This window comes from Anomalospiza imberbis, chromosome Z (genome assembly GCF_031753505.1).
Source record: "Anomalospiza imberbis isolate Cuckoo-Finch-1a 21T00152 chromosome Z, ASM3175350v1, whole genome shotgun sequence".
NCBI classification, from domain to species: Eukaryota; Metazoa; Chordata; class Aves; order Passeriformes; family Viduidae; genus Anomalospiza; species Anomalospiza imberbis.
In genome coordinates, this window is record NC_089721.1 from 16,770,143 (window position 1) to 16,782,294 (window position 12,152).

The 12,152-nt window shown below is 38.1% G+C and overlaps 1 protein-coding gene and 1 long non-coding RNA gene across 11 annotated transcripts in view; one reads left to right on the forward strand and one right to left on the reverse strand.

Moving 5' to 3' along the window:
- Positions 1 to 12,152, forward strand: part of LOC137465305 (uncharacterized) — a 230,166-nt gene that overhangs the window by 7,762 nt on the left and 210,252 nt on the right. The window lies entirely within an intron of this gene.
- The window catches only part of ANKRD55 (ankyrin repeat domain 55), a 46,837-nt gene continuing 35,954 nt past the window's right edge, over positions 1,270 to 12,152 (reverse strand). For 4 of the 10 annotated variants that reach the window (XM_068177280.1, XM_068177279.1, XM_068177282.1 and 1 more), the window contains 3 exons: positions 9,988 to 10,041; positions 7,015 to 7,116; positions 1,270 to 1,995 (listed from right to left, as the gene is read on the reverse strand). In XM_068177280.1, the coding sequence (XP_068033381.1) occupies positions 1,742 to 1,995; positions 7,015 to 7,116; positions 9,988 to 10,041 (410 nt within the window). In that variant the 3' untranslated portion in view covers positions 1,270 to 1,741. Of the gene's footprint in view, positions 1,996 to 7,014; positions 8,076 to 9,905; positions 10,042 to 10,488; positions 10,907 to 12,152 lie in introns of those variants that run through there. The other 6 variants (XR_010994611.1, XM_068177281.1, XR_010994610.1 and 3 more) reach the window with 6 other exon arrangements.

Sequence of the window (12,152 nt, forward strand, 5' to 3'; positions counted from 1 at the left end):
ACCAAGTGGTAGTGGCATAAAGTCTGCACCAAAGCTTTAATGTTTCTAGGAAATTACTTATGAACCATTTGTCTATTGTATGAAGCCACACAGGTACAAAGTGTCAGGACAGAGATTTTGGGACTTGCAATAGGTGAAGTTTCAAGCAGAGAAGCTCAGAGGCTCTGCAGAGCAGAGAGAGTACCTCAGCCAGTGACCTCGTGGAGCAAATACCAGTCTGCTATACTGCAGGAGAAATTCTGGACTTTTCAGTGAGGCTGGCTTGAACAGGACTGGTCAGGTGCAAAGACAGAGCATGCCAAAATTGGTTTTTCCTTTAGAAGTGCACGCATCTGTCATGCAGTGTTTTTTTGCATCTAGCCTCAGGGAGTAGGTTATCTGGAAGGTCCAAGTACATGAGCCTTTTAGTCTTATGTTTTTCATCAAGACGCTAGATGTTTACATGACTTACTGAATTTGAGCTTTATACCCTGATTTTCGTGTGAGATGTTTAAAAATAAAACATTTTTTTTAATTTGCGTGCAGAAGTTCCCTCTTCCCTGGGTTGCATCAGAGCAGCTGTTGCTGCTTTTTTCTTTCTGGGACTGTCTGTGACAGCCACCAGCCATCCTATTTACAGTCGTTAGTGCAAGGAAATTGGAAACTGCAGATACTGGAACATGATTATCTTCTTCTTGTCAGGTTTGTCTTTTACTGTGACACAGCAAAATAAATGTTTGTACAGCTAATCAGACATTTATCTAGAGATAAGCAGAAGTGCCATGTCCTTGTTGATTGAGCTGCTAATGTAGAACTAATTTTGGACTGGCTTACTAGAAGTGGTGATACAGAAGTGTGACAAAAGGGGACAACCTCCCCCAGCCCACAGCCCCTCTATAATCAGAAGTGGAGAAGCTTCTAAAGCAATTAGAGCAAGATTTAGATAAGAACGCTGAAGCAAGCAAAGGCTGGCATCTTTGTTAGCCTTTAGGAAAGGACAGTCTTGTGCAATGTTTAGTTAAAGGCTTATACCACTCATAAAGGTTCTTGACTGAGCAGCAGTCTAGTTAAATTTCCTCCAGTTCAGTGATCAAAGTGAAACAATGCCTAAAAACTCAGGCATTGAAAACTCAATCCTTGTTTTATGAAGGTAACAATACACAAGGTCTGTCTGTTCCACAGGAATTAGTGTTTCGCTGTACTTTTTTAACTTGTTGAATTCACAAAACCCACAAACTTACAATTTAGAAAATGTGTGAAGAACAAAAAGACAAAAGACCTCAACTGCTAAAGCTGCCTTTTGAGTTTATTTTCTCAATCTTAAAAAGATTTTTTTAATGGCACACAGCATCAGAATCAGCACCTTTTCATTTACAAACTACAGAGAAGCCCTGTCAATTTGTTTCCCCAGTTTCAACTTTAAAATCATGTAGAAAACCTCCCTCTTTGTTCCTTTTTTCTATGAAAGGCTTAACAGCACATTGCTGCAACAAAATCACATTATGAGGGTTCCATTCACAGAATAAATTTACTGGACATTAAATGCTGATTTAGTAATTTCATCATAAATGAAAACCATAATGCAAATGCATATATATATACATACACAGTGCAGCTTTTGTTATGTGCTATCTTACCTTGCTTTTTGTTATGCTCCAGATCACAACAGTATCATTAGTGCAAATTAATGAGATTTAACTGTAAAGTTATCTTTTAACAACCACTTAGACATATTTCAACTAATTTAGGCCACTGTAATGAATTAATTTTCAGCATCTGATTTGGTGAGTGATTTCTCAAGCTCCCCTTCAGCAATAGATTTCTTCTGGTTTGCAATAGCAGGTAGGACACAGCTTGGTTTTAGATGCTCTCCTGACAGACCAGGCAAGAGAGAATAGAGGATCTGACTCTGAGAATGTCCTGTTTTTGGAGATCTGGAGATTGGAGCTGGTGGAAGAATAACTGCACCGGTCCGTAGGGACTTAAACTTCTTAGCATCCTGAGATGGTAGCTGAACTACAGGAAATAGAAAAAAGAGAAAGTGCACAGAAGGCGAAAAGCATGGCATTTTTACAAATGACTTTGCAACTTCCTTTGAACTGTTGTCTCTTAATGTGTGTACTCAAGACTGTACTTGAAAAATGTGATCAAAATATTAATAAAAATATTAATTAAAAAATTGTATTTTTGTATTCAGATGAAGATAAACCTGGCAAGACTTATCTTCATCTGAAGGAAAACGACTCCAGTGTTAAGTGATTTACTTTTGATTTAGTGACCAGTAAGTCTTGAAAAGTTCAAAGATTGACTTTTGATAAGCAGAGAACCCACCATTTGTCTGGAGAAGACTTGGTCTGTTTGAGAAATTTTCACAATATATTTTTTTCATCAGAAATCACAGGCTGAGTGTAACAGAATTGTTCCATGGGAATATATTATTTCTAACAAAAAGGCTTTATTACTGAAAGTAAATGCTGATCAAAATCTAAGGAAGATGAATTGGAAGACTATGCGATTTCGTGTCTGGGTTTCTCTAGGCACAGTTGATCATAAAGTCAGGTCCACACATGCTCTGCTATTCACAGGCCACAAAAGTAGCCCATTACCCTGTAGCACACCAAGACACACCAAAACACCTGAGGGGCACACCTGTTATGTATCTCTGTTGTTGTCGTCTTGTAAGAAACTCTGGATTTAGATAATCAATTTCTAACTCACATTCATCAGTGTAACACTGTTTGTGCTTTAAAGTGAATATAGTTCTGTATTTTCTTTAAATTGAAATCCTTGGGCTCCCTCATTCAGAAAACTCACTAATTTCCTGATTTTTTAAAAGGAGAATTGAAAATCATAATTGTAGACCTACTTTTCTGTGCTGTCAATTTATTGTGAATTGCATTATCTTCTTTTCATTTTATCTCCATTTTATTAACAAGCTGTTTGTATAGAAACAGTTTTGTTTCTTATAGTTTAAGCATATGAAAAGTTCTTTCCGGAGTTACAGCATCTCTGTTTTGGCTACAGAATCTTCTTGCAATTTTTGACATTCATTTTTTCTTGGTTGCCTTCTCATTGCATTTGTGATTTCCTTCCATCTGCATATTTGTGATGAATTATCTGAGAGGCTATTAACACTCTTCTCTGAAGTGTTCTAGCTGGAAATTTTGTGCTTCATTTCATTTGCCCCATTGAAAACAAATCTTACCTCTCTAATGTCTGCAGTGGGCCCTCACTGCATATTCTTTGTCTATCTATCCATATCTATGTCTAATCTATATCTATATCTATAGCTATAGCTATAGCTATAGCTATAGCTATAGCTATAGCTATAGCTATCTATATCTATAGCTATCTATTTTAACTATACACATGGTGCAAAAGAGGCTAAAGTTCTTGTCATAATTCCCTGTAGCATGCACCTTATACTAATTTAATAACTGATTATTTCTTTTTCAGGAGCAGTACTTTTCTAAAGCTTACCAGGTATGGATTTAGGGCAAAGCAGAATCTTTATAGAGAGGATTTAGAAACTTGGTAGATTAATTTATTTTTAAGCTAATTCCAATTACTATTAAATCTGTGATTACCAGAGCAGAAGTGTTTACTACAACTGCCTGGCCTCTGGCAGTGTACTCTAATTCATGGGTCATATTTAAGATTCATTCATGTTTAGAAATTCAGTAAATCACTTCCCCTTTCCATGAAAAACACCCAAACCATATATACTTTGCTTTACTTGGTGCTGAATTTGTGTGAATCGGGGAGGGCTATATACAATAAATGAGCCAATTTGTTTTCTGGCACATGGTAGAATGCTTTGAGTTCACTGAAATTTTGGTGTGCGTTCAGCAAATGTTGAAAGGCTCACTTCTGTCCCTCTTTGGAACACAGTCATATGTTAATATATTCAAAGTTCACATCTGTGTGAAAAATATCCATAAAGCTTTATGTACTTTATGTACATCATTAAAAGCCTTAAATGATGGACTTAAGTAGGCCAAAACCACTGTAGCTTAACTTCACCCCCACAACAGAGCAGCCATCACAAACTCATGCTCATTTAAAGAATCCAAACATCAGTGCTTTCCACATTGTCCAGCATACTCTGCTCAGTTTAGGATATTCAATTTAGGGTTTCAGGACTGGTACATGGATGGCTCTGAAACAATGCATATAATGACTAGTATTAGTACATGCATTGAAACACATGAGCCTGGACCCAGAACTGGGATTTGTGGGAGGCAGAGCCCTTAAGGCCCCAGGAGCTGCATACAACAAAAGCACCATTCATGATTCATACACAGAGGGCAAAGTCGGCCACCAAAGACCTGAACAGTAGAGCTACTGGTTCGGGAAGCCTTTTCCACTCAGTAGAGACTCTGGAGTGGCTGCTATTACAAACTGCAGAGGCAAAAACAAGGCTGTCAGAAAGGCATTGCCCAAGAAGTATGGAGTCCAGCAGAAGAATGGGTCTCAGAGTCCCCTGCTTTGCAAGCAGCGGACCACAGTGGCCTTTTGCAGTGATGTGGGTGCTTTGTGGAATGCTTTGGTGTTAACCTGGGAAAGAAGAAATGTCAAATCATGATGGACAATGGCAAAAAACAACCACAGATGTCCAGAAAATATTGTTAAATGACCTGTAGAAATAGATTTTAAGATTTTTTAAAAATTTGTTGTTGTGGTTTTTTTCCAGCAAATAATAATGCCACCTTTTTATGCATCAGACACATGTTGTCTCCTCTGATGTTTCCAGAAACATCAGAAACCTTCTTAACTACATGAAGAAGGGAGAGCAGAAGAGAGTTCTCTAGAAGTCCCGTATTTGTTTGAAAAACTATTCTGGCATTTTGTGAGGACTGTGACAATCTGTTTTCCAGGGGTTGTTGGAAGCATTGCATGATGAGATGGAAAGAGTGCATGGGTGATGAAGCAGCAGCATGCACAACAGGAGATGCATAAGGCTGTGCTGAGGCTACTCAAGAAGTCATGTGAGGGATCTCTGGCCCTGGGAATATCTGAAGGGTGAGAATTTATTGTTTAAAATCACTCAAGTAGTCTTACAAGGCTAATGTTTCATTCCTATTTTCCTCTTTCTAATGTGTATTTTAAAACATTTTTACCAAGAGATTTAATAATTTCTTCCTTCTTTTTTCATTGCCCTTCCTTTTTTGGGGGAGATACTTCTTCTTTCTGTCAATCTCTGAGTAGTTTCAGTTCTCATTCTAGTTTTTGCTTATTGTTCCAGCTTCTTGGTAGTGTTTTGGGTTTTTTTTTTCTTTTCTCCTTAGCACATTTTTAACACACATCTAGTGTATTAAAAATATTAGAGAAAACACAAATATTTATACTCAATCTTTGTTGTTGGAGCACTTTGCCTGGATAAAGGCTATTTTCAAAAGGGCTGGATGGAGGATGAGTGAAATCTCATATTGAGATGAGACTCTGAAACAGTTATTTAGAAAGCTTCAGGAGCAGATATGTAATTTGTGTTTACAAAAAATACAGTCTATTTTGCAAATAATTTTGCTTTTCTCTTACTGTCTTGAACTAATGTTTGAGCAGTAATGGCACCTGGATAAATGTGCTGTGTTAGTTAATTAAACCAAAATTCTTAATTGTGACAATTCTATCTTATTTGTAAAACAGTTTTTGGCATGAGACTAGAATTAAATTCTTGACCATTTCTACAAATTAATGTGATAACAACAAATATTAAGAAAGAAGTTTTAAAGGATTTTGCTTACAACTATGATTTAACTAGAAGACACAGAAAACACGAGTAGAAAGCTTAAAAAATAGAATGTTTGGACCTAGGGTTTTAAAAGCAATTAAAAGCAATAAAATTATTTTCTTCCTTCTGAGCAGACAGAGAATTCCACCTCAGTAATTCAAACACCTTTTCTTCTTCCTGTCTCATGTAGAAAACAGCAGGAGTGCAGGATTCTGTATATCCCCGCCCAATCTGATGGTCCCTGTAAGGCTGCCTCTGCCTTATTTTTAGTAATATTGTCATCACTGCAGAATTGCTTCTGACATTCAGATTATAAGCAGCAGGGAATCTTAAATTTAGGTCTGAATGCTTTTGGACCTGGCTGATCTGCAGGATGACAGTCAGTAAACTGTAAATCCTCATCCAGTATACAATGGAGATTTGTGCTTTGTGGAGCACAAAAATGTGGACACTGCTGGGAGTAAGGCTGATGTCTGTGTATGAAGAAAACTCCAGTTGCTGGCTTAATCCAGCCTGGAACAATCACGATCTTGACACTCTGCTGGGACTCTGGGAGTGGGGTGAAGCTCTCTGGCTCTTTGGGACCACTGCTTCCCCAAGCTGAACACGAGCCAGCAATGTGCCCATGCAGAAATACAGCCAACAGCATCCACGGCTGCACCAGGAAGAGCATTGCCAGCAGATTGTGCCAGGTGATTCTTCCCCTCTACTCAGCTTGGGTGAGACACATCTGGAGTTCTGAGTCCAGTTCTGAGGCTCCTGGTACAAAAGGGAGGGGGACATACTGAAACAAAGCCAATGGAGGGCAATGGAGATGACCCAAAGAGTGTCAGCCTTAAAGGAGAGACTGACAGTGCTGCGACTGTTCAGCCTCAAGAAGAGAAGGCAGCTCAAAGGATCTTGTCAATATGTATAAATGTTTGGGGAGTAATGGAGAAGGAGACCGACTCTTCACAGTGGAATCCTAGAGAGGGAAAAGAATCAATGGCCACAAATAAGTACTAAGAAAGTTTTTCCTCTGCGGGTAGTCAAACACTGGAAAAGATGGCCCAGAGAAAACTTTTTTTTTTCCATTTCTCCATTCAGAGAGATATTTAAAACAAAACTGGTGCAATCCTAGGCAATGTGCTGTAGGTGACTTCTCTGTGGACATGAGGGTGGACAGAGAGTCTCCAAAGCTGTCTTCCTACCTCAGCCATTCTAAAATGCTGTGGAAAACAAACATGAAATCTCTCTCAAGCCGTCAGATGCTAGTGATGGAGGCACGCAATGTGATACAGTAACTGACACTTGTCTGTACTTACTTTTGTGAGCACTGTGGTTGGGTTTTGGAGCTAGGCTGTTCTGTACAGGAATAACATTTTTCATTTTGTGTTGGTCTATGGACATATGTCGAAAACTTCTACCTGTGAAAGAAAAAGAAAATTATTATGGAAATAATCATAACTAGCGTGGTGCACTGTGCATTTCTGGCTTCTAGAAAAGAAAACTTACTATTTCTCAGAAATACGTAATAACAAGAAACCACTGACTGGAAAAAAAGAAGGTGCTGCTTAGTTCACTTTACACTCATAAAACGGACTGATTGATTTAGTACAACCTTCACATATACACTTATCGCTTCCTCTTGTATAATATAGCTTTAGGTCTTAAAATGGGCACAGTTTATTAGCTAGGTCTCTGTAAGAATCTTTGGACTCTAACTCTGTAAAATTATTCAAATAGATGACTTGATTTCAAAATTGAAGCTTTAGTTTGCAAAATATCCTAGTAGGGTCTCAGTCTTTGTAAGTATTAAAACAAAAACAGAGTTCAACTGCTGGTTGGAAAAGGAGATTGAAAACCATTAGCAGTAAAGATGAGCTTTGAGAGGGTTTTGTTGCAGATGAAAGCATATCACTGATAGAAGGCTATACTGATCCTTATTAAACTATGTTTATAGCATTTTCACCAAGAATAGTATACACTGGAAAAGGAAAGGTTAATTGGTTAATTCTGGCATGTCACTGGTTAAGATTAAATTTAACTTAGGCCTAATACTATTAAAAAAGACAGTATGTTAGATGATGTAATGCATTTCATCACATAAAGGACATGTCTAATACTGAAAAAAGTAGAAACTCAAGCACCAAGTCAACATTTTCACCAGATCTTTTTCCTGAGCTGATCTTATTCTGTGATGCTTGAGTCCCTCAAATTGTTTTTCTTGTTATCACCAAATCTGTGATGAGCCATGTAATGAAATGTCTTGGCAAGCAGTTGCTCATCCAGCACGGCTTTGCAACATAGTTCATTGAAGAGCAGGCATATGCTCTGTCAGCACACAGAGACAAGGGGAGACACGGGGTGGATGTAGCAGGACATCCTAAACAGAAGGAAGAGATGGAATGATATTAATTGCCTTTGTGGCTTTGCAGCTGGTACTTGAAAATACCTATGCATTGTTGGGCTGTGCAAGATAAAGCTGTAGAACAATACTTTTCTACAAGTTTCTAAAGGTGCACAGAAATAGCTGTCACGGCTGCTGTAACTATGATTAGTTAGCTGACTAAACAGATTCTGTGTGAAAGGAGTAACTGTGTTGGTCAGGCAAACCACCATGTTACAGTGCAGCCTCAGCATGGAGCAAGGTTCTGGTCTAAAAGCCACAACAGTCGAGACGTTGGGTCAGTCTGCTGGATCCTGTGGTTAAGCTGATGTGTTTGAGCTAAAGCATGAAGAATCTTCAATGGGTGACCTCTGCTTAAGAGAAACAGACTTCAGTTTGGTTTTCCTGTGTTTTACTCTTTAATATCTCTAATGTCTAGTTGGTAAATTTCTTCTCTAGACCTTGCATCCACTTTGCACAAAGGACTAAATACACCAATTCCAATATAGCAGAGAATCATTTGTTGCTCTCATTAGAGCAATTCAAGTTATATTGGTTTCTGTGACGCTTATGCTGAGAACTAATGACTTATTGCGTATGTACCATTTATGGCTTTGATGATAAATGGTACAAATAATGGTACAATGGTTCATAAATGGTACAAATGGTATATATAAAAAAATCATATTTACAAGGATTATATGAATGCTTGGAAAAGAATCCTTGTCAAGTTCTGGCATCAAGTGGAAGTTTTCTTCTACTTTTCCTTTCTATCTCTTTCACATAACATCTGGAAAAACAGTTTTTCTCTCTTTGAGACATCATCTTTGCTGTCCCCAAAAGCACATTTATGATTGCAATTATTTTTGAATAAATGGAAAGAAAGCAATTTCATTCTTATAAAATGCAGGACTGATTTTGGCTCTTTTTAGTGGTTGTATTTTTTTTTTTAATTTTTCCTTGCATTTAGGAAGGTGAACCACATAGTAGTGCATTTTGTGTAAAAGTTGTTAATGTTATGCTGACTGTCTCAGAGTAAACTGGTTCTTAAATTTGAGAAAGCGACAGCCACACTGATCAGCTTTGTTCTGCTTTCCTAGCCAAAAAATGCTTCCTGTTGAACTATACCATACTGCTTATACCATCATAAACTTAGTAGTAGCCCGTTTTTCATCTATTCAAGCAAACAGAAGGTACTGTAATAAAACCTGTAATAAAGTATCATCTTACATCTGGCAATTTAGCAACCTAAAAGATGAGTGAGTGATCTGCATCTCAGAGCTGTCTTATACTTGAGACAGACTTCTGTTACCCATATCACTTGGAATTTCTCTACTTCCACTATTTTTCCCTGTAGAATGTAGATATCAGTACATTTTGCAAAAAGAGATGATTGCAAAGCTCGTAAGTAAATGCTTCAGACTTTTTGATGCTAGCTCAGAACTGTGGCTGGCAAACTCTCATGAAATTTTGACAGTTCTTAGTATAGACTGTCTTTGCTCTTCTCAGTGGAGGGCAGTAATTCTGAGAGAAACCAATGGCAAAGTAGTAAGGTAATTCTCATTGTTACACACAGCAACCTCTTCCCTTTGTGTGAGTGTTAATGCTCAGCTAGTAAATTGACTCATCTTTCATTCCTGGGAGCACAGATAACAGAATAAAAATCTCCAAAGGCTTTGACATATATATGTGCCATCTGCCTTTGTAGCAAGTGAGCAGAAAATTTAGCTTTAACTTTGACAATAGACATGTACATGCAAGACAATCAACACTGTGTGTCAACAGAGAAAATAATTTTAAAATTGAGTTTTCTTTGATTATTGATACCCATAATCCTGGCCTAGGTATTCAGTGATTAGGAAATTACATGTAGTCCCCCCAGTCATGAATTGAGAAAAGAAGTATTAACACTTCAGTGTCTTCAAAAACCAGATGTTGTTTTTTCCCCCCTCAGCTAAGTCTCCTGCAGAAAGAAAGAGAAATCAATTAAAAAACCCCAACCAAATAAACAACAAAAAACCCACAAAAAACAAAGAACAACAACAAAAAAAAAACAACCAAAAACCCCCAAACCAACCAACCCACAAAAAAAAAACCCCACAAACAAACAAACAAACAAACCAACCCACCAAAAAAAAAAAAAACACAAAAAAATCCCGAAACACAAAACACCCACCAATCCCAACAAAAACCAACAAAAGATATTTTTCCTCAGGGAGAGGGCTGCCTGTACAGCCTTGCTGTCTGGGCAGGAGCCAGACTTTACTTCTCATCCCTCTAAGTCCTGCAGGCACAGCACACTGGAGACCTGGATGCCCTGGAGCTCATACAGTAAATGCAGTTCTAACTCACAGAAAATCAGGTGGCTTTAATCACAGGGGCAGACAGATTTAAACCACACACAGGCATGAAGAGGGATAAGCAGATCTTTCTATCACGAAGAAATGTGAGACAATATCTGTGTTGTGCAATGCATTCCTGTCAGACACTCTCTTCCTCCTCAGAGGATTTTAATTCACAAGTTTCAGAGGAAGGTCCTTTTTGCCAGCTACAGGAATAATTTTATTGTTGGAAAATGATGTTAAATGGAGTTGGTACAAAGAAAACTGGACTTAAAGAAGACTCAGGCTTTTTATTTTCTGAGAGAAATAATAACCTGACAGAAATACGATTACTTACCTTTCCTTTGGGCATGCAAAGATGGCTCCCATTAAAACAACTAGATTTTTGTCATAGGATGTTCATAGAAACATTTTTTCTAGGATAACCACCTATCCTTCTGTCCAGAGCAGACAAAGATTTAACCATTTTCTTAGCACTGTAGTATACTACAATATTAAGAAAAATCTGTAATCACATTTTAAATAATATGGTAGTTACTTCCATATCAAATGTATTAATACTTTAGCAAATTCAAACAGGAAATTTTCCCAGAAATTCCTCCAGTTTGGTTTATCCAGCTTGAACTCATTCCTGCTGCTGCTGTCAAGTTCAATGATCTCAAATATCTTAGCCTAACTGTAACCTATTATAGTGAGGTTGTAAAGTAGCCCTGCAGGCATTCTTGTGTTCCACATGTGAGTTGAACCTTGCAGAATTTAGTGTAGAAGGAGTCGTGCAGAAGCAATCATTGCTGGGCATGTGGAGTCTGGGGCTTGTATGGTTGAGTGAGTAGCTGAAGAGTGGATAGTAAAAAAGTAGTGACACCTATGGAGCAGTTCTATTAAGCTTTCAGGAATGTGGCCTGGCATTCAGGCCACTTTTAAAACAGTTCATTTTTACACAAAAAAGCTATTTCTAGCCTTTATTTGCACAAAGTATGTATAATGGCCTGTCATTCTGAAATTGCTGTCTCTGCTCTAGTTGCCAGAGGTGTGCAACTTGTTTTTTAGCTCACTTCACTTAGATTTCAGAACAGTTTGCACTATAATGCAGCTAATTGGGGGCTCTTCTTATGGTTTCTGTTCACTCCTCTTTTCACTGAAGGGTAATGGCTCATGTCTTTTGGGGTAAGTGTAGATTAACTTATTGAAATTTGTACTCAAATGGTATACTGGAAAGCTTGGGATTTGCTTCTGCTTGCTTCATTTTCAGTTAGATACTGCAGTGGTTGGAAGGCATGCTAGATGTGTTTAATTTTGGCATGAGACTAACCCCAAAGGAGATGAATTTGGAGACACTGATATATTAAAGTAAACCCCAGAATGCAGGCCAGCCAGGCAGATTCATTTAAACATGGACGTGAGTCAAACAAAATAATAGATCCCAAATCCAGCCAAACTCTGGTATCAAGTTCACCTTAGAATTCTAATGCTCTGCTTCATTACCGTTGCATTACAATTTCCAAACCACAGTATAAAAGCATTTGTTCCATCTCTGTAAATTTAGCAACCTGAATTCAGCTTTGGAGAAACCATAAGAACAGCACATCAGACAAAGGAGCTGGCACTCAGGGTGGGAAGGGGTGCCACTGCAGCCTGGAGTCAGTATATAGCTATATGAGTAAAGTGGCATGGCATAAAGCTGCCCAGCATGGCACTGGACCTGGCTGGAGCTCTCAGCACGGTTACAGAT